The 22130-nt window shown below is 39.6% G+C and overlaps 1 protein-coding gene and 1 long non-coding RNA gene across 4 annotated transcripts; one reads left to right on the top strand and one right to left on the bottom strand.

Moving 5' to 3' along the window:
• Window positions 1-939: 939 nt before the first annotated feature.
• Window positions 940-18364, bottom strand: ddx6 (DEAD (Asp-Glu-Ala-Asp) box helicase 6). 3 transcript variants are annotated; one of them, XM_028573065.1, is made up of 14 exons: window positions 17845-18364; window positions 16430-17043; window positions 16283-16346; window positions 15432-15536; window positions 14154-14283; window positions 8991-9137; window positions 8509-8603; window positions 8280-8402; window positions 8026-8154; window positions 7680-7796; window positions 7158-7221; window positions 5650-5751; window positions 5357-5536; window positions 940-4061 (listed from the first exon to the last, which is right to left on the bottom strand). In XM_028573065.1, the coding sequence occupies exons 2-13, from the start codon at window positions 16624-16626 to the stop codon at window positions 5361-5363; spliced, it is 1449 nt and encodes a 482-aa protein (XP_028428866.1). In that variant the 5' UTR covers window positions 16627-17043; window positions 17845-18364; the 3' UTR covers window positions 940-4061; window positions 5357-5360. The 3 variants fall into 3 exon arrangements, with proteins under 3 accessions (XP_028428866.1, XP_028428869.1, XP_028428867.1); XM_028573068.1 differs by having other exon boundaries at window positions 17924-18364; XM_028573066.1 differs by lacking the exon at window positions 17845-18364 and adding an exon at window positions 17355-17725.
• Window positions 18365-18890: 526 nt separating this feature from the next.
• Window positions 18891-21862, top strand: LOC114553243 (uncharacterized). The gene is made up of 3 exons (XR_003692272.1): window positions 18891-19180; window positions 20336-20426; window positions 21214-21862. It is a non-coding gene; the product is annotated as an uncharacterized LOC114553243 (long non-coding RNA).
• The last annotated feature ends 268 nt before the right edge of the window (window positions 21863-22130 follow it).

The raw sequence follows: 22130 nt of genomic DNA, 5'->3' as shown, positions 1-22130 counted from the left end.
CCCCACTTACATCCACACCCCACATTCAGGAACATTTTCACCTTTCCCAGAACTGAATTGTCTGTTGATATCCTCTGGAATGTTAGACCAGTCTGATCAAATGAACTAAATTTATTTAGAGATAAAACTTTTAAATCAGTCAAATTTGACCAGAACACAACACAAGGGTAGAATGTATACTGTCAATGTATAAAGAAAATACTGTTTCAGGCAGTGGTGAAGTGGAGGGAATACAACCTGTTTGAGCCCACTGCAACAAGCCTGCTATTTTGACTACCACACTCACCCAGTGTTGTATAATTGCAACAAATATTTAACAAGCTCTAAATGGAATTTGATGCATATATTCCAAAATAACTACATATGTACATGCTCTAGACATTATAATAACCAAAAAAAAATATAAAAGACATTTTACTTACTTGAATCTGATGAATCCAGTCCAATGAAAAAAAAAAAAAAAGATGTTCGAAGAAAACCTTGAGAGGTTGTGTGAGTTCATGGCCATAAGGCGGAACTTATAAACAAATGTATGATCCAATAGCATTGTGAGACTGAACAATAGGACCCAATGACTATGTAAATGTGGTAAAAAATAAGTGTTTTTAAGGATGGCTAAAGGTAACGTAATTTACAACAAGGGGTGTTACAGGGTTAAACAGGACACTGCAGTGGCTGCCAAGGAAAGATACAACTTCAAACGCAATAAATTTCAGTGAGCTTTATTTTCAAATCAACTTTCAAAATCGTATCCAATAATACTCATGACATCCTTTTAAACTTAAGTCCATTGTAAAATTAGCTTCACTGAAAAAAAAAAAAAAAAATCTGCCAATTAAATAACGACCAAATTTCCATCAAATAAAAAGAAAAATGAACTCAGGCTTTAAATGCTTCACTTAATTTAGAGTTTAAATTCTTTACTTTTTTTTTTTTTTTTTTTTTTTTTAAATAAGGTTTACTCCACTTGAATGTTTCATTTGAAAGAAAAAATCCAAATTTAAGGGCAACTTTTTCAAAACCTTTTTTATACCCATTACCATAACTTTGGATCTTTAAGATCACGTCATCCTGTTTTTGTAATGCCCAAAGTATCCTCCCCATTTTATTTGACTGATGCATCAGTTTTGAAAGAAAATCCCTTACGGACTCCTCTCACATCCTCCTTGACAGGTAAGGGATAGGACGGCCAGATTGTACACAACAGCTGCGTTATTGTAAATGTGTTGGAACTATCGAGGATGAACATGTGCATCAGGGCAGCAAGAGCACTAATTTAACCACCCCACAAATAAAAAAATTAAAAAAAAAAGACCTTAAAGAATGAGACGACTTAGTTACATAAACTATCCAATTTAGTCACCCAATCTGGGGCAAGATGCTCTTGTCTCAGTCTTTAAGGTTCTCATCATGGCAGCCACTGGCAGTAATGCAGCATGCCATCAAAAAGGTAGCAACTACATCTTGAAGGATCGTCAATTTTAGCCCTGAAAGCATTTGCTGCGGTGATTACTGCCAGTGGGCTGACAAGACACAGACAGCTGCCAAGTGTCTGTACAATTAGATCTCTGTTCACTCAGCCAACGCTTAAATTTACTTTTTTTTTTTTTTTTTACAAATAAAGCCCTCCCACCCAACCCATAAGTCAAAACAGCCAAATTTCATGTGCAAGTATTTAAGGGACAACGATAGAGCCGAGAGAACAGGGATCATAGTCCTAACCAATGAGAAATCGAATAGATTTCAAAACGGATCAATACGGTCACTCAGTTATATTTTTAAAAAGAGCGACGATTAAATGTGCAATACTACTTCTCATTGATTAAAACAGTCGAGAGCATCTCACCATAACAAAGGGGGGGGGGGAACCTCATTTGCAAAAAGGTTCCAGCTGAACAAGTGGTCAGGGGACCTTGATGCAAAAGGAGGTTGTCGTTTTGCATAAAACAAATGCAAAAAAAGCAACCGTATCCCAAACCTAAAATATGAAAGCAATAAAGGGCAGAAAATAAGCCATAAACTCAGCAGTCTGAGGTGCCAAAGTTTTTTTTTTTTTTTTTTTTTTAAAACAAGCAGTCCGACTAATAGTAATATGTAATCCTTGGTGCACATTCCCCCTCCGTGCCAATTTTTTTTTTTGGGGGGGGGTGTTCTGCATCACACTGCTCTCCCATTTGGGAATCATGGGTGTACAAAAAGAAGTGCAGTCAGTGTTATTGCCTGAACCCATCTCTCTATGCATTAAGTGCAGCCCAACCTGCTCAGCTTGTTTTTTAATGAGTCATCTTTTGTTAGCCGGTTTTAATGAAAGCCAGCTAACCTGCAATGCACACAGACTGAATTCATGCTACATTTTAGGTCAGATGGTTCATTTTGATGCATTTGGCCAACATTCTTTAGAAGGGGGTAAATAAATCCACAGCTTCCCCAACATTTGTGAAGCAATGTAGCGATGCTTAAAGAGCACACAGATCAATGTAACAGCTAATACCTCCCCCAGAAAACAAATTCTCTGCCAATTCAGCTGCATTGCAGCGAGTAGTACTACTACATGATAGAATATTATTTCCTCTTCCAATAACACTATAACCGGGAGATCTCAGAGCACGTCTCAAGAGTCCGTTTCACAAGTTAAGGCTGGTGACAACAAGGAATTCATTACTCAAATGCACAAGCTTAACAAAAGCTCTGTCTAGACTGAACACCTGGTAACACTGGTAGCAGGAGAATTAAGGGAAAATATTTAAACAATACCAGTTTCAGTGCAGCTTCGAAGAATTGCACTCGCCATCAAATTTGGAGGGGCTAAAAGATTATCAGCGAAAAACTGCCTCCAAAAGCATTTCATGCACAAGGTCATGTTTTAGATTCTAATATATTCTGCAATTTCTAAAATTATAAATAAATTCACAGGCCAATATTGCAGATCAAACAAACTGGCAGTTAAGGAAACTGTCTCCAGTGCTAACAAGAGAGAAAGGGCAGGGGGGGCGGGCTTTTCAGTTTGTCAGCCAGCCTTTCGAACTTGTTTAAAACAATCTTAAAATGAAGGTATATACACAAGGTGTAAGATGCACCCCACATGTTGGCTGCACATCTCGCAGAATTAAGCATGGCCATCCATAGGAAGGTGAAACAGGACCAAAAAAAAACAAACAAGAAAAATAATTAAAAAAAATGCATTCCCTACAATTAAACTCCACCAAAATCGGGTATCCTTGTGACTCATGGTGTGGAGGGGCTGCTTATTCATTTGTAGTGTTCTGATGCTGAAGACCGAGGAAAGGGTCTGGGTCTTTTAGAAGCACACGCTTCTTCGCAAGCAACTGGACAGTCTGGCTGTCTGTCTTGGAAAAATATCCAGCATTTCTGTCCATGGAACATCCAAGTTTGTCCTCATTTAGCAGCCAGACTCAAGTGCAGCTTAGCCAGCAGAAAGAGAATTCAGACCAGCCTCCCTCCTAATTATCTCCATTCCTTGCGAACGAATGATCCAACAGAAAACAGTTATGAATTCACCAAAGTGATCCGACGTTAAATCAGCGGTACCAATTTTCAATTAGGTGAACGTGAGTGAGTGTGTGGTATGAAGTGAGCGGCATGGCGGCTAATCGAGGGTTATTACTTTAGAACGAGTTGAACTGCTTGTTAAGGCACTTGATACAAACTGGTTAAAACTTTCAAAATAAAAACGTGGAGAATGGAGGGGTGTCATGTAGCGGTCTGTTGGTGCTGGCTTTGTGTCATCGGTGGATATGAATCTTCACAATGTGCATTGATATATTTTTTTCGACTTGGTCCCGTGCTTTCCTCCCGGTGCTTAGGTCTTCAGGGTGTGGTGGTGCAGCAGCACAGAGCCCTATAAAAAAGGCAAATGAGTTCTTCCGAAACGCGTCCATCAAAATACACATTCCTTATGGTGGCATCCAAAAAAGGTAGACAAACAGAAACTGTACATTAAAAAAAAAAAAAAAAAAAAAAGAAGAAAAGAAAATAAACACAAGAGAATTCCAAGACGGGGGATGAAAAAAGATACAAAGGGGAATGGATGATGGACTGATCTGTAGAGAGAGAGAAGAGTGAAATTAAGTTTATTACATTCTCCTGTTAAACATTCATTCACACTTTTTTTTTTTAACTGTATAGGTTTTAAAACCAGGACCTTCAGTATTTGGACCAGAAAGCCCCTGCATGATAAGGTGACAAATATAATGGGCTACACTTGTGATTTTAATGCGTCATACATACACGTATTTAAATCAACATGAGTATCAGTAAATGCCCAATAAACAAGGACCTGGATCGGGGACCAAACACTTGATCATCCCTAGATTACTTTCTGATTTTTAAAACAGAAGAAAATAAACAAAGAACAGCCCTCCTGCAGCTGCTAGAGACCGAATGTCTGGCTCAAGGACACTCCAGGTCAGACAAACATTGTGTTCCATGGGGCTGTAACACAATCTTTCAAGTTGGGGTAACAGAGGGGGGCATTTTTACTTGGCACATCAGGAAATGCACCATCATGGCAATGACCGCTGTAATTGCCAAATTACCTTTAGTTGTGCCAGTGAGTTCTACTTCTAATAAAAAGGGATGCACCGATAATGCCTTTTTGCAGACCAAGTTTATGATAATTACTATTACAGTTCTAACAATGACTTTGCAAACATTTTATTTTCATCCAATGGTTTTTAAAAATGTAATAACTTTTCACCAGTCAATAGGGAACAAACTGATGCAGAAGTGTATTTTACAACAGTTTGAGTTTCCCAAGAGTTTACGAGGTGCGATTAATGCATGGTCCGGTCGGTGTTTTCCTTCTTGGTTTTCTTCGTTTTACATAACTCACTGGGAAGGGCAAAATGTTGTTTGGGAGGATTTTCCAGTTCCGTCTCTCCCTTATGTCGGACTCTGGCAGCGGCCATGGTGTCTTGAAAAGTGCAACTGCAGGCGAACGCTGAGCTGCGTTTAGCTACTGATTTTTGCACGTCCCAGACCGACGCCCGGTGTTGGAATCCTTATGAGTGAAATACAGCCACAGTTTAGGCGGTTTAGCGTTAAGCTAAAACGGCCTTAACTGTAGTAGTTGGACGATTTACGATTACATATGCACAGTATAGGACTCAATACCGATACTCCGTGCACACCTAATACCACTGACCCAGCATGACCAATAGAGCACTAGCACAGCAAGACGTAATGTCTGCCATTAAATCGATCCAATTATAAATCTTTTATCCTGACCTGTGTGTTGCATTGGCATCAAAAAGACTGAGAAACGGCTAAATGATCCTGGAACTATCCTGAAAGGGGAAATATTTTGTGTATACTGGCCATCAGTGTGTGTACTCACTGGCTCATGGCTTGAGTTCTTCGCCACTCTCACTGTGGTACTCCGCCACATATAGGCTCTTGTCAATGATGCCAGGGATGGGCTTGATCTCTGTCCCAAGCTGCTCCTCAATCCCCTTCAGGTTGAAGCGATCATCGTAAGTGATGAGGTTGATGGCCAGACCCAAGTGTCCAAAGCGGCCTGGATATTAAGGACAGGAACCTTTAAATTACTTTATCGTTTGCCAACCAAAAAATAAAATCTTTGTACATGAGGCTCAGTGGAGAAGAAAAACCACCAATATGGGCTCTTACCAGATCTACCAATGCGATGAAGGTACGTTTCTCCCAGCTTGGGAAAGTCGAAATTGATCACAACATTCACAGCTTGAATGTCAATTCCTCTTGTGAAAAGGTCTAGGAGGAAACAAAGCAAGAACTCAAACTGACAGTAACACCAATATCCTACATCTGGACCAAATGTTAAGTATCTGCAGAATAAGAATTTCAAAAAGCAGCATTTTATATTTCAACCCACGAGTCACTACAAACTGGAAGTAAAAGATGTAAACAATAAGTGGCCTTAACAGCAGAATAGAAAAACACCTGGAGGAAGTCAAGTCTAACCAACACGGCCCCACAGAAGTATGTGCATGAAATGTGTCACCACAATTACACAGTAGTGCTGAGTCGTACTTTTGTTTCACTTTATTTGGCCTCTCAACCCTCCAATATAATATAATAATATCTGCTCATAGCTTAACCCTCATCCTTGTAATGCAATTTCAAGTAATGGACATTTCTTTGAGGACAACCTGGGTTATCAGGTTATCCTGGGTTAACGTTTTGTGTAATATTTATGATCTCATCATTGTGGCTTTATTGTACAAAAAGCTCTGAAAAGACACTGCAGTTCCAGTTCAATACCAAGGCAGGAAGGCCTACCAATTGCAAGAGAGACCTCATTGAAATGCCGCAGATCTGAGTAGATTTCGCTTGTCTGAAGCCTGAAATGCATTGCCATTAGAGCTGGGCAATATATCAATATCGTGATATGAGATTAGATAGTCTTAGATTTTGAATATCGTAATATGGCATAAGTGGTGTCTTTTCCTGGTTTTAAAAGGAACACGCCGACTTATTGGGAATTTAGCTTATTCACCGTAAACCCCAGAGTAAGACAAGTGGATACATACCCTTCTCATCTCCGTGCGTGCTGTAACGCTGTCCGACGGTTCCAGCATTAGTTTAGCCCAGCACAGATCCTGCAGGTAACTGGTTCCAACTAGCCTACTGCTCCCAATTGTGACAAAACATGTTCCTATTTACATGTTGTGATTTATAGAGTCACATAGTGTACAAAAAACAACTTAACATGAGACACAGCCATCTTCTAACAGTAAACAAACTGGGAACTATATTCTCAGACAGGCTTGTTGCGAGCATATCACTCCGCCCAAGTACTATATTCTTCCGCCTGAGAATATAGTTCCCGGTTTGTTTACAGTTAGAAGACGGCTGTGTCTCATGTTACGTTGTTTTTGTACACGCTGTGACTCTATAAATCACAACATGTAAATAGGAACATGTTGGCGTTATTTTGTCACTTGGAGAATAAGCTAAATTCCCAATAAGTCTGCGTGTTCCTTTAAATGCTGCATTACAGTAAAGTTATGTCATTTTCTGAGCTTACCAGAGTGTAACTGTTCCATTTGCCTTTACCCACTTAAGTCATTATATCCACATTACTGATTATCAAAAATCTCATTGTGTAAATAGGAGGAGATCAAGTGTAGGTACGTGCACATGGTTCTACCACTTACCAGTGCAGACAAGATTCCGGCAGAGGCCGTTTCTAAAGTCGTGGAACACACGGTTGCGATGCTCCTGGAGAGCAGAAAAGAGATGTCATGTACAGCTCATGGTTGATTCTCCAGTACAACACATTTAAATGTATGGGCTGTGGAAAGGCACCATGTTATGTGTATGTAGCTCTATTGCCTATAATGAACAAGGCTGCAAAACTAAGCTGCAATGTGAATACATTAAATGCATTCCAGGCAACCTGTAATGACAAAATAAGACAGGTCCAAAAAGTGTTGTACAGTTACCCAAGTGTCAACAGGACTGTTTCTCATTGGTGGAAAAACTGGCAGCAACACTCTAGAAATAAAGCATTGGTGTCGAACTGAATAGAGGTACGTGCACGTCTGCACGATGTACCACTTTAATGCACACCAAAAGTAGTAAGTAGCAGCTGTTGTGGTATGCATCCATCGCCACCTGTGTGTATTTTGGTCTTCAAGCTGGTAGGTGATATTTCTGAAGCAGTACTTTGAGCTGACCTGTCTCATCTTGGCATGAATGTAGAAACATGAATAACCGAGCTGGGAGATCTTCTTGGCAAGGAGCTCCACTCTCTGAGAGGAGTTGCAGAAGATTATAGACTGGTTGATCTGGAGCTGAAAAAAGAAAAAAAAAAGAAAACACCACCAGCAGTTAATGCCGGTGACATCACAGTTTGAATTGTGAAGATTCCAGCCATTGGTTTCAAGTATCCAATAATTAACATGCAATGCAAAATAAAAATAATAAAATCGACTCAAACAGCCCTTTATTTATGACAGGACCCATTTGCATAAAAGGCCTGCAGTCAAGCTGGCCTTCAAGTGCAATAAAGGCAATGCTTACCCTGGAGAACAAGGTGTTAAGGCAATGGACCTTTTGCCTTTCAGTTACATAAGCGTAATACTGAGTCACACCCTTCAGTGTAAGCTCCTCCATCAGGTTGATCTCATAGGGTTTCTGCAAGTGTGCATTCTACAAAGCAGGTGAAGACAGGGGATGTCAGATTTGTGCTACAAATTATGAAGGCCGATTTGTACATCAGCAATAAGAAATGATCAAACAAGTACCAAAAATTTAACAAAATGAGAAATGTGTACCATAAACTTTTGCACGCTGAGAGGGAAGGTTGCAGAATAAAGCAGAATCTGCCTCTGTTTGGCCAGGAAGCCCAGCATTTCCTCCATCATAAGCACAAAGTCCTGAGACAGGAGTTTGTCAGCCTATTGAGATATTGGATATGGGGGAAAGGCACATTGAGAGCTGTCAGGAATAAATAATTAAAAAATATAGGTCAAACAAAACAAAAAATAAAACTATTTAACTCACTTCATCCAGAACGACCATCTGCACTTGATTGACTTTAGCCACCCCTTTCTTGATGAGGTCTAAAATCCTCCCAGGAGTGGCAATAATCACATGTACTGCAAAATAACACACTGGTCAAAATAAAATATAAGATACACAGGATTTGCCCTAAAGAATGGTAGTGTTATGACTTGGCTGAGGATATTAAAATGTGCAGCTTTCAGTGTAGCATTATGAAATTAAAGGATCAGGTCTATATCATCCTGGCAATATTCAGCCACTGAGGACTGCGCAGTAAAGAAAGCTGTATCCAGTACTTCAGTGGGAAATCAGACAACATTCACTCAGTCACAGGGCAAGTGCTTTAATTGGCTGGCATGTTTCAATCATCAACACAATGTAGCCTATACTAGGATTTTGTTTATTTCTGCTTCAATATATGAACAGCATTTAGTGTGAAGACAAACCACAATAACGTAACGTGAGTAAATTGCGAAGTTTACCCGTTTCATCGAGTCTCATGATGTCATCACGTAGGTTGGTTCCACCTGTGGTTGCCATTACCTTGACTCCACCCATGTGTTTGCTGACCTGGATACATATTTGGCTTACTTGCAGAGCCAGTTCTCTGGTGGGCACTATGACCACCGCTGGAACAACAGAGAAACACTCATGTGATGGAGCACTCACTTTTCAGAACCATTTAAACAATCAAGTCACAACAACTAGGAGGTAGAAACCGTGAGGAAGCTTAGTGCTTTTACTTAGGGGTGACATACAGTGCCAATGGAAGTACTTTTACACAGTGGATGATCATTCAACTAATGTTCCATTACTCTATTAAAAAGGTCCAATATGTAATATATTTACATACGAGGGGCAATTCGTTTTACAGCAAAAAGTGCAACATAAACACATAAGCCATACAGACAGACACTATCGATGGAGGACACAAGTAAATACATACTACACAGAAGTCCACATTTCACATTGAATTATTAACTAAACCTATAGCAGCAGGAACAAAAGAGTTTGTGTGTCAGTTTGTCCTGCATTTAGGCCGACAGAATCTGCAGCCAGACGGCAACAACATGAAGCAGCTGTTCAAGGGGTGGCTTATATCAGCCAGGACTGACTGGGCCTTCTTCAGGCCTTCTTCATATAGAGATTTTAAGTCAGAGAGTTCTGGGAAATTTTTCCACACACACACACACACACACACACACACACACACACACACACACACACACACACACACACACACACACACACACACACACACACTTTAGTAATGTATTGCAGCCTGTTTTTGTTTTTAAGAGTGAGGGACCCAAACCAGCTCACAAAGGAAAGAAGCGAGGGTGGGGGGATTCTTCCTAAAGTCGATCAGCATTTCTTTAGTTTTTGCCGAGTTGATGTTCATAAAAGACGACTTGCACCACTCTGTAAAATCATTTAAATCATACTCTGGGTCGTTGAGAGTCAGAAGTGACACTATTACAGAGTCATCAGCGAACTTAATGATATGACGCCTGGTGTGCTGGCTTTGGCATGCATTTGTATACAAAATAAATAAGATCGTGGAGAGGACGCAGCCCTGGGGGAACCAGTGGAGGAAAAGAGAACATTGGATAAGATGCTATTCACTCTCACGTGTTGTGACCTATCAGTTAAAAAGTCCATCAGCCAACATGTAAGACTATGATCAATATTAAAAGTATTCTTTAAGATCCCTGCCAAAATATGTGGTTGAATGCAATTAAAGGCTGAAGAAAAATCAAAAAGCAGCCGAACAAAGCTTTTTGCACGGGTCTAGTAGATCCTGTACAGAGTTCAATAGTTCATCTTTCACGATCTTCTCTAACATCTTCATAACGAGGGACGTGAGTGCCACAGGCCTAAAGTCATTAAAAGACTCTGGAGTCTTATTTTTAGGCACCAGAATAATAATTGAGTCTTTCCAAAGATTAGGAACGGTATGGAGAAGTAAGAACATTTTGAAAATAAAAAATGTCTGCCAGCTGTTCAGCACAGTTCTTCAGTATACGGCCTCCAATGCAGTCAGGGCCAGGACTTTTCCTTTCCTTAATACCTCTGAAAAGTGTCAGGACCTTATTTCTGTCAACCTGGACATTGCTCTGCCCAGGGGCAACGTTATGAAAGACTGACAACTCCTCACTAAAGTCATAACTATTATACGAAGTGTTCAGTTCATTTGAGAGGGCAAGGTCTGACATGCCATTGAGGGAAATCGGACCTTTCTTAGACTGCATCCCCATCATGGCTTTCCCACCCTCCCATGCAGGATGTGAGTTGCTTGTGCTCAACATGTTCTCAACTTTGTCCTTATAGTTAAGTTTAGCAAGCTTAAGTTCCTTTTTAGCTTGTTTTTGAAATACTCTATATTGAGTCATGTTACCTTGGTTGTAGCTAATATTTCGTTGATTAATTATGTTTAACAGATTTGGAGACCCAAGGTTTATTATTTGGATATATGGAAATGAGTTTTCTAGGAATGACCAACTCCTCACAGAAGGTGATGTATGCAGAAAGTCTCTGTAAGCTCATCAATGTCCTTACATTCTTATTAGGGCTGTAGCGATACACTAATCTCACGATACACGATATTCAGCTCACGATACGATATATATCACGATATTCAGCCAACGATACGATATATTTCGATACACTTACATCATTTTCTGAAAGATTTAAAGGGGACCGAATGATTTTGGTGACATCTTGTGAGTGTTCCATTTACTTGGATTTAATTAATTGAACTGAAAACATCAATTACACAATATGTCTGACTGGACTGAGAGTCTACAGCAGGGATCATCAACTACATTTTTTTCAGAATTTTTCTAAGCACTCTGGCGGCCGGACTTTCAAATAAAGAAAATAAAATGAATTTATACCTAATACGCCTATTCTTGATCGAAATTTTCACTTTCTTTCTGAATTAATGCTACTATTTTTTAACATGTATTAGTGTGAGCAAACTCCTAAAAAACATGGAAACTCCCTAATGATAAATGGCTCTTTAACTAGAAAAAAGATCTCAGACTAGGAGGCAGTTCACTGAGGAGTGATGGTTAAAGTCTGATTATGGAAACATTATTGTAGTATGCAGCATCCTGATTGGTGGAAAATGCTTGCAGAAAGAAAGGCTGTTGTCAGGTAAACATGTCACTGTCAAAGAGACTGAAGCAAAAACGTTGACGTGGAAAAGCCAAAAGCCCAGCTTTAATGATGAATGGACTGATAAGCAGGCTATGCACTCGTCATGTATGCCTCATTTGCAATGAAACGATGTTGCAAAATACAACCACCATCATCATCCTCATCATCATCATCATCATCCGAACATAACGATCGCGTCATTCACGTGCATATTAAGTAGCTCCAGATTGTCCACTCCAGTGGAGAGTTTGGTTTGTTCAGCCAGCAGTGAGGTTTACAAGAATTTGTCAAAATTTCCAGATTCCCGGCAACCTAAGATAAACAGTTAGACTACAAACCGACAGCTTTTGTTTTAGCTGGTTTGTAAAAAATTTGCTATTTGCAGAGTAGAGCTGTGTTAGCGTAAAACAGCACGGTGGACTGTGCAGATTGAAATATCGCTTTCTACATGTTTATGCCGGTCTACACAGGTGAGTGCATTGATAAATATTGACTTTCTACTCACGAAGGTTTAATTGTAGCTTATTTACAGAAAAGAGACCAGCGTGAGTTCATCTGCCCCAGCGGCCATTGGTAACCCTGTATCGTTCCCAGTCAGGTGCTGCGTGTTTTAACCACACACACACACACACACACACACACACACACACACACCTCGGCTCAGCTGTGTGTGTGTTTTAACGCACACCCATCTCGGCTCATGCTGTGTGTGTGTGTGTGTGTGTGTGTGTGTGTGTGTGTGTGTGTGGGGAGCTCGGGCATCGCTCTGTACAGAATCCCGGCATGTGAATAGAGATGTAAATACAGGGGGCTGGGTTTTTGCTCTAAATGCTTGAAATGATAAATAACGCATTTTTTCCTCTTTACATTTTGTGAATTCATGATTATTCTGGAGGCCAGACTAAAAGCTTTGGCGGCGGGCCGCCAGTTGACGTTGGCTGCTCTACAGCGACACTAGCGGCTGGCTGACTAAATCGCTCTTCCTGCAACGTGAACGGGGGTAAACACGGGGGGATTTGAATGGGACTAATGAATTGATACTCGCGGCATAAAAATCGATACTTTCTTGGGGGGAAAAAATAAAGATTTATATCGCAGAATCGATAAAATTGCTCAGCCTTAATTCATATACTATAATAAATTCAAGTGTGACCCCAATGAGTCATCAGACATTAAGGAAACCTGCTAAGTTGAAATACTATCTTTTCTGACAGCATTGAACTTTTGAAATTCCCCTTCCGTGACAGAATTTATGATCCACCGTGAGCATGGTAAATTTTATTTTGAAAATTAACCGGATTTTTTATTTTGTTTCTGTGCTCAACTTCCTGTCCCGCACTATCTGCCGTGTGCTGAATTGCTGCGGAGCTCTCCGGCTTCCGTCAAAAATAGAAGCTCTGCGTATCTGTTCCGGAGGGATGCGGACCGCCGGAGCTGTGCCGGAGTCGGAACGCAGCCGTTCTGCAGTCAGTGGAAATACACACATCGACTTTAATGGAAACCTAATGACTCCGCCGCCGTTCCGCAGTTGGTGGAAATAAGGGGTAACAGTTGCGTGACCAGAGACGTAAAAAACCATGGGTAAATATTGGAGATGTATTTGAAAGATGGAGACAGCTTGGAGCCCAAAAGGATGCCGAGTTGGCCACTTTCCTCCTGAACAGGTAAGCATTAGCTTCAGGATTATTTATCACTGCTTCAAGGGACGGGAATTTTATGTAATTTCAACATTTGCGTACTCACATTGACTTATAGAGCTAGAGCACCAGAGTTGGTGACTCGCAAAAACAATTTAGACACTGCCTGTAAAGTGATCCCGACTGGTCCTGGTCCTAACGCTGCTATGCTAACTTGAGTTTGCAGTGTGTTTAGGCATTGTTGGCGTAATTATAAGCCGAGGAAGTGTGTCTTTCGGGTGGAGAGGACAGCGAGGTTGTTGTGTTTTTAGCAGTTTCTACAGTAATTCTAAGCCGAGGAAGTGTGTCCGTCAGCTGGGTACAAAGCTCTGCGTGAGCACGGGCTTTTATAAATGTCAGTATAGCCAGAATGTAACGTTAGCTACTCCGCTGTGCTGTGGAGTAATGTAATGGAGCTATGTAAGACGAGCGTCTAGCGACATTGTTGGATGCTGTGGTCTCAGTCTGTCAACTGACGTGAACTTCGAGTCTGGGGAGGAGGGGGCGGGGAGACAACTCTCCAGTATTTTGAATTTGTACTGCAGTAACAATTTAAACACTAGCTGTCAGAATTACATATTGCACCTTTAAATATATACTCCTGCAAAAAGGTCTGCAACTAACATTTATTTGAATTATCAAATGATCTTGAGAGATTCAATTTACTATCTAACTGGGCTATAAAAAAAAAAAAAAGCTGGAGCCTTAAACTTTTTGCTTGTAAATGAGGAATGACTCCAGTTAAGATTAGGCAAGAGTCAAATGTCAACTTTCTGACATTTACTGTAGCAGAAAACAAGCTCTCACCTTGTATGCAGTCCCTCTTCAGGTCAATGCGTTCAAGTAAGGGAATGAGGTAGGCTCCACTCTTTCCCGTGCCATTCTTAGCTCTGGCCAAGATATCCCTTCCTGACAGTGCAATGGGAATGCTTTCCTCCTGCGCAAAAAGCGGTAAAAGATTCATACTTAACCCTTTATGCAGTCAGTGTATTTTTGGCACAACAAAATATGACTGCTCTAACAAAATATATTCAAACATTCAATTGAAAGGTTTGTTCACTATTTAATAACATGTAGAAAACAATAACAGTCCCAGGTCATTGGCCCACTAATATCCCATTCAGGCTGCGCAGCAATGCAGGTTAAACCCTGTCAGGGGGCCTATGTGAATGGGTCAGATGAGGAGAACTCGACGGATAATCAAAGTCTGGGAACCATGAATGTACAAAACATCATGGCAATCAATCCAATAGCTTTTGAGATAACCATCTGGACCAGAGCGGTGGACCGACCAGTGTTGCCATGACACTAGCACAGCTTAAAATAGTTTATGAAAATAGTAATTCACTTTTTTGTGCTGCCTCACCAGAGTATGACCTACGGACCGACCACCCCCCAACAAAATATCAATCCCATTAAAACCCTATACACGATTTCAATTCATTTAATGACAGAATCAGAGTGTGACCAATTCAAAAGGAATTCCTCAATTCACCCCTGTTCGCAATTTAATTTTTAAATTACTTCGATTTTTTTCTGTCCAATTAATTTATTGAAAGCATTTGACATTGACATGTTTTAATTCTGTTAAGACATGTTCATGAAGTCCAGCTAGAGCCTGTATCAGGGCCATATTTAGTTTAAGGTGTTAGTCACTATTTTTGGTAGCCTACTGTACTTAAATGGCCAGTACGTACTTTATTTTCTTTATTCATTGAAGCATCTATGTTTACAGGCTTGTGGGGATGCGCAATTCTATAGGTTCCAAAAAAAGAATCTGTTTGCTACTGCCAATTTGTTTAGTCTTGTCATGGTTCATGTGCGCAATAAACATTACACTTTGTGAGAAAAAACAATCGTGGCAGAGAATCGTGATATCAATTCTAAGCTAAAAAATTGTGATTGATATTTTTCCCCAAATTGTGCAGGCCTATTGGTAACGTGTCAAAGTCATGTCAACAGAATGACTGCCAAGATTTTCCAAACACACCAAACTATAATTATGAAAACATGCACTTCCGTAAGCAAGACACCTTCTTGTCCAGCTGCCAAAAGGGACCAAATCCGAATTGTGTCTGAATATACCTGAATTGGAGATGGCTTTTCCCAGCCCATCTCAAAGATTCCCATAAGCAGCTCCCTCTTTAGGCAATAATCTTCAAACTCATTGCCTTTAGTTGCAGTCACATCCTGTAATCATAGAATTATATACTCATTAGCATTGGGTTTACAAGATGTAAATCATTGGTTTGTAAACTAATGGATAATGCCGAACTGATAACTGAAGGGAAGAAAGTTTAAAAAAAAAAAAAAAAAAAAAAAAAAAGGGGTCAACCAATTTCAGAAATTCCCCCCAAAAAAGGGCTTTTCTTTAAACTAATTGACATTCATTAGCTAGAGAACGAATATAGAAATAAAAAATGTAACTAAAATCTGTCAGTCATGAGGCAAGTTTCTCTTAGATCCTGAGTAGAAGAAATGTTAACACTAAATTGGACCACTGCAACCATTTCAATAAAAGACAAACTTAAGTTCTTAATAGCATGACTGTACAACAGTGGCATGCAATTATGTGCTTTATTAAAAGTACTAAACACCCATAGCTAAGAACCCAGGCATAACAGAAAATGTATGTTACCACATAATAGTTAACAATGCATGTATATTATATGGCATTCTTTTTATAAGGAGCAAACGTATGATTCACACCTTGTTAATGGTAATAGTATGAACAATTCCTACTCTTCATAAAAAAATAGCCAAGCTTAAGGGGATTTGCTAGCATGGCTGGAAAGCCAACAAAAACACAGAACTTGCTGGGTGTTTAATGAAGTTAAAGACAGTTTTAAAAAGGACTGCACAAAAGGACCTGTCAAAAAGCACAGTTGAAACAGGTATCTGCTGCTCAGACAAAAAGAGAACTTTCTTGTACCAACCGAAGTTTTCATTCTCATGTCTTTTGGGGGCAATTTCAAATTTTTCTTCCAGTCATCTCCAGGCCTGTGGATGGTAAAGCACATGTAAGCAATGAGCGTAACAAAATAATGGACAGTAATAATTGTGCCAACTTGCAGAAAACATACTTGATGACAGCGTTGGTTGTAGGGGCCGGTTGGGAGTTACCATTGTTGATTGTGCCTTTCATCTGATTAAGTTGCTGTAGTAGAGGGCCTCCTCCACCTCCACCTGGTGCTCCAGCAGGCTTCACTGGGCCTCTGAGCTGTCCATTCTGGTTGGACAAGCCCAAAATCACTGGGTTCTCTGTCCTGGTGGTACTCATGTTTACAGAGCTTTACTTTTCAGTTCCAATAAGAATTGAAATCTCTAACAGTCTCTAAATGAAGTGAGCCCACTCTGCTGGGACCACTCAAAGCACAAGATTGTCCTTCCCTCTTGAGACTTTAACAGTTATCCAAATGTAAATGTTCAAATGTTTTTTGTCTCAGCAGGTTCCTCGACAATACTGTTTCTGGGACATCAAGTGTCAAAAACCAATTCCTCTCTTTTTAGATAACGTCTAAGCATGGATTTCTTTAGCAAATTATGTCTTAGCATAGATGTAATCTGCCATTTTTTTATTATCGAAAACCATACACCAGGAAGGCTAAGCTAGCTTTCAAGTACTGGCAGACTGTTTAGCTAGCCATCTTGTTTAGCTTCACTGAGCCGCTGCGTCCTTTCACAAGTTTCTTCAACCCTGAAACATACGAGACACAGTGTTAACATCATACCCGACTAAAAATAAGTAGTAACATTACAATTGAATGATATGTGGCAAAAGACATGCTGTATTTAGAGAGTAGCTGGACTAATATAGCTAGTTAATATTTAACGTTAGCGGATCAACAACTGACAGTAACGTCAGATGGCTGGCATTACGTCAGAAGTTAGCTAGCCTACATAGCAGTGGGTCGTAACGTTAATGTTGCATAGTTAACCCTTGCCAACATGGAGACGTTGATTTACCGAAAGTCAACCACACCAATAGTTTCTGTACAGTTAAGTTACCTGCAGCTTGAGAGGTCGAAAGGATAAATGCCTGAATATATGACTGACTGGGGCATTTTCTCTCGGTTGTATCCAACCAACTAGAAGGGAACAAGCTAACGTTACCCTGCTGTTAACTTAGCCACGGACATCTGGCTAACTAGCTAGCTAGCACATGAAGCTTTAGCTTCATTCTAATGTTGTGCTGGTTCGGTGACGTTGAGCAACGTCACAATACCGAATTCAGTCAGTGAGTGATACCCCTAGCTAGTGCAAATAATAATTGACACCTTTTCCAATTTTAGCAAACGAATATGACTGGATATCCACCATTAGCTAACTAATGTCAGCTAACTCAGTTGACTCCATTGCCGTGATAACGTCAGGTCTGCTAGCAAGCTAACAAACTTGCTAACGATAGCGAAATAACATTTACCGTTAACGCTAATTGTAAAAGTCACCACGAAATATTGGAATATCAGGTATACAGTTTGGATGTACATGCATTTACCTCGGATAGCTGAAATAACCGGCTTCCTACGCGTAGTACTCAATTTCTAGCTGACTACGAAAGAGTCTTGTCAACCAACCGTTCAAGATGGCTTCCACTCGTATTTGAACCCGCCCCCATCCAAGTAATCAGCTGATTTCATTTCAAATCAAGGATTTGATTTGGGATTTACCCTTACCTACAGGGCGTCCTGTCACAAGGATGCTTCAGACTATCTTAAATTGACATCCACGCCACATGCATCAATCGATGTGTAACAGTTACTATCAGTGTTCTAGCTAGTTCATTCAAAAGTAACGTGATGTACTAGCCTGCATTGATCTATCTGAGTTAATCTTGAATTTAACCTTCCTTGGAGACTATGACCTGGATGAGTGAAAAACTTCTCAGACATTCATCCAACGTTACGTCCTTGGGATTAATGCAACCGTAAACTGAGTAAACTATAACACGAAACATAATTTTAACGGACACGATCACTTGTGTGGAGGGGCATCCTGCCTTCTACCCTGGGTCAATCCTCCATCCTTCCATGAGAAGGGTCAATCACACAACATAAGCTAGCTTACTTCCGCATTCACATTACCAAATTATATATTGTGCATGCGCGCTATTTCTTTTTCTACCCAAATTATAGTGAATAATAAAGGTGATAGAAATATCTGGCAAACCCAGAGAAAAATATGGGGTTTATTTGTATTGTTGCAAAATCTCTTTGTTTCTGTCCCTGTCACCCACCACATTTTCCTATTATCTTTAGCGTTTATAGACAAAATATTTTGAAAGTATTGGAATTTTATTACAAGTAACCTGCACTCTCCATATCATAGCCTACCATAACCAGAGTTATAGGGACTACATAAGAATTACAATCAGGCTTCAAAATTCACTTCCCCATGATTTGTATGTATAATTTTATACTGCTGCTGCTCTCAAAAAGTAACAGCAGATTTGAATAGGTCATGGGTCATATATTATGGACCCAGTAAGCAAGCACACATACGTCGGCACGACGTATGCAATTGATCGCTTCGTCTGCAATTGATCGCGGGTCATAAAGAAGAATAATGAAGCATCGTTTATTGAGCGTCTGGACGTCTTATTATGATTGCAATCTATACATCGCCACGACGTATTAACTATGTCGGTGAGATGTATTAAAAGTTCCTCAGTTGTTCACGTGTCATTTGGAAGAATCGTTAATGAGCGTCTGGACGTCTTTACTGTACACACACACACTGTTGGTGTGAAGGACAGTGAATCTGAATTCTGCCCAGCAACATATTCGTGCCACAGTCGATAAAGGAAGGGGAAAAAAGTTGCCAGTCTACGAAGGGTTAGGATGGAGACTGCTTCTTTGCTGCTGTCAAATACTATTTCATCTTAATGTAACGTTAATACAAATATTTGGTTGGTGTTCATCAGACTAATAACAAGATGTATAGTAAGTTACGCCATGTCACGGTTTAAACTTAAGCTAAGTAAAGCCGTTAGATCAGGCTAACATCGCACTAGCCGCCCTTTTTCACATTCATTTAAAATTAAAATATCCGTGCTCTAGCTAACGATAGTTAGCTTGCTATATGTACTAATCTGACTGAATCTGAATGTAAAGTTAACGTTAGCTGCTAGCTATGTCAGTTGTAGTACATGACAGTAACGTTAGCTAACGTGAGGCTGCTAGCTATAGCTAGCTAATTGAACGTTATCCGATATCCCTTAACGTTAATTTTAGCTAGCTAGCTAACAGTAACTGAGTGCCGCACCTCAGTTAAACTTTGCTCATATCGGTTGTTTTGGCTTTAATGGAACTGAAATCTCAACAGGGAACATTTAAAGCTGAAGACTTGTTATAGAATCAAAATGTAGCTATCTAAAGGTAAATTCAGCATGTAGCGTTAGCTAGCTAATCTGCCAACTAACGTTAAATCATATTTAAAAAAGGTGAAGAGGTAGCTAAAGGGGCCGTCTAATGGCAGGCTAACGTTCGTACTTATTGCATTGTGATTGTAATATTTTATTTTTACCCTGCTTATTAACTAAATGACACTATGTAAAATTAGTTTAGGACAGTTTAGCTAGTAAGACTGTGGTTCGTTTCTGTACACTCGGCATTAAATCTGGTTAACAACTGATTTTGAAAATGGGGTTGGGAGTGCCAACGGTCATAAACCTCAGTTACTAGCTAGATGGTGCGAGATGAGCATCGTCACCTGTTACCATGATTTTCTCAGCTCTCTACTCACGTGCAACATCAATGTACACCTTTTTTTATGCAAAATCAATAACTTCTCTGTGCAATACTGTGAATACCGTATTATTAAACTTTCTGTCTATATACTGAAGAGTTTTAACTGCTTTATTCTTGCGTTTTTACTGATGCTTTTGTCATTGCACTTTCCTTTTGGTGCAGTATCACTGAAAATGTCCTCCACTGTGGGATTAATTAAGGATCTTATCTTGTTTTAAATTTTTTGTTTGTATTTTTCAGATCTCTCAATTGCCATGATGACCAAGATATTCAACAGGGAAATGTGGAAAGCTGCCATATTCCCAGTCATTACTTTGCCAAATCATCTGTGGTAAGTTTACAAAACCGTAATAGAAAATGGGAGTAGGAAGTAAAGAGAGGGCAGCATAAAATGACACCTTTGGTTTCAAAAGTAAATACTTTTTAAATAATTGTGATTACTATGAAACCTTGATGTTAGCCCTTTTAAAGAGAAAGTTATGGTATTTTTTATGGGACAATTTATAACATGCTATTTAAAGCTTTAATTTACAAAGTGATCTAAATACATATTGTCAGAATGGCACTTTAACAGCGGTTGAGGCTAGATGGGATACACCTACGGTGACGACAGTTAAGTTTAGGCACCAAAACAACTTGTTAAGTTCAGGAAACAGATCGTGGTTTGAATAAAAATCTCTAGAGGAACGAAACACATGTTTTCCTGGGTGAAAGTATAACAAATATATTATTATATTAGTCTCGATTTTGCGGGATTTTTGCGTAACTTTTGGCCGTAGCTGTATCCCTTCTACCGTAAACAGCCCACCTTGAACTTCATCCAAAATGAAACTGCACAGACTGCAGCGCCCCCTACTGAACAAATGTCCTTATAGTTCAATTATATTTAAAGGCTTAATTGGAGCTTCTGAGGAAAATTTAGCAGAGAATTTAACTACGTTAACGACATTTGGCTTGCCATATCTACTTGATGAAACCGGTCTTCTTTTCACATCTGCAAAAAAAAAATATTACTCAACCACTTCTTAAAAACAAAGGGAGATGAAACAAAAAATGTATTAAAAGATACTTCTTCGAATAACGCACAAAACCCAAATCTTTTGTTCTTGTCACTGCAGCAGCACCACCGAGGGATCCTACTTTCCTGAGTACGAAGCCGGCCATCAAGGACTTCCCCGACTGGCAACAGACTGGAGCAGAGGCTATAGCAGGGACAGCATTTTTTTTTGCTACTGAAATAATTTACATTATGATAGAAAGTGGACAATATAGTGTGACAATTAGTTTTTGTTCTCCAACATGTATAAACTGCTGTTGTGAAGCAGTGATATACAACTCATGAGTGTGTAGTCAAAAGAGAGAAATACTGTATATTTCAGCGACTCCTACAGATTAAGAAAAATAATGAATTTTGTTAATAAATAAATGTTATTCTTGGCTCAATTGTTAAGTGTTTGAGTTCAAATAGCATTACCATGATCCCATAGGCATCCAAAAATTGAGAAAGTGAAACAAGGTGTTGGACATCCTGTTGTGTGTGTAAGCCCTTTTTATTACCACGGGTTTACAGACAGTCTCTAATAATTGGGTATCACCTGGAACACAGCCAATAATCGAGAGACACACCCACCAAACAGAGAAAACATAACTCAAGCCCTTGCACACCTTTCCCAGGAAACGTGCGTGCCCCAGCTCTTTGCCTGAGGGGAAGCCCACAGTCTCAGACTTTTAAAAAAAAACCTGGTTTAAGCTTTTAACCCTTGTGTTGACTTCCGGTCAAATTGACCCGTTTTCAACTTTTGTTTTATATCAGAAAATATACGACGTAGAAATAAGCGCTGAAAATGTGTAGAAGAAAAATGTAATTTTTTTTTTTCAAGGTTGACAGGAAGACAAGACAAGGTAGTGTTTTTGTACATGAGCCCTTAGTATAGACCACAGTAGGATAATTATCCCCAAATCTAGCTACATACAAGAATATATTTTAATGTGTTACAGTGTGCTATTTTCTATAATGATTTGAACTTGTGTAAAT

This window comes from Perca flavescens, chromosome 3 (assembly GCF_004354835.1).
Source record: "Perca flavescens isolate YP-PL-M2 chromosome 3, PFLA_1.0, whole genome shotgun sequence".
Taxonomy (NCBI): Eukaryota; Metazoa; Chordata; class Actinopteri; order Perciformes; family Percidae; genus Perca; species Perca flavescens.
The sequence above is the reverse complement of the archived record's forward strand: the minus strand, read 5'-3'. Positions and strand labels throughout refer to the sequence as shown.

Excerpts from the sequence above, each read along its gene's own strand:
- ddx6 (XM_028573065.1), bottom strand. The coding sequence starts at position 16,626 with ATGAGTACCACCAGGACAGAGAACCCAGTGATTTTGGGCTTGTCCAAC. Across the intron at positions 14,284-15,431 it reads AAAAGCCATCTCCAATTCAG|GAGGAAAGCATTCCCATTGC; the intron begins GTATATTCAGAC and ends CTTTTTGCGCAG. Across the intron at positions 9,138-14,153 it reads GAAGAGGGACTGCATACAAG|CGGTGGTCATAGTGCCCACC; the intron begins GTGAGAGCTTGT and ends CTGTTGTTCCAG.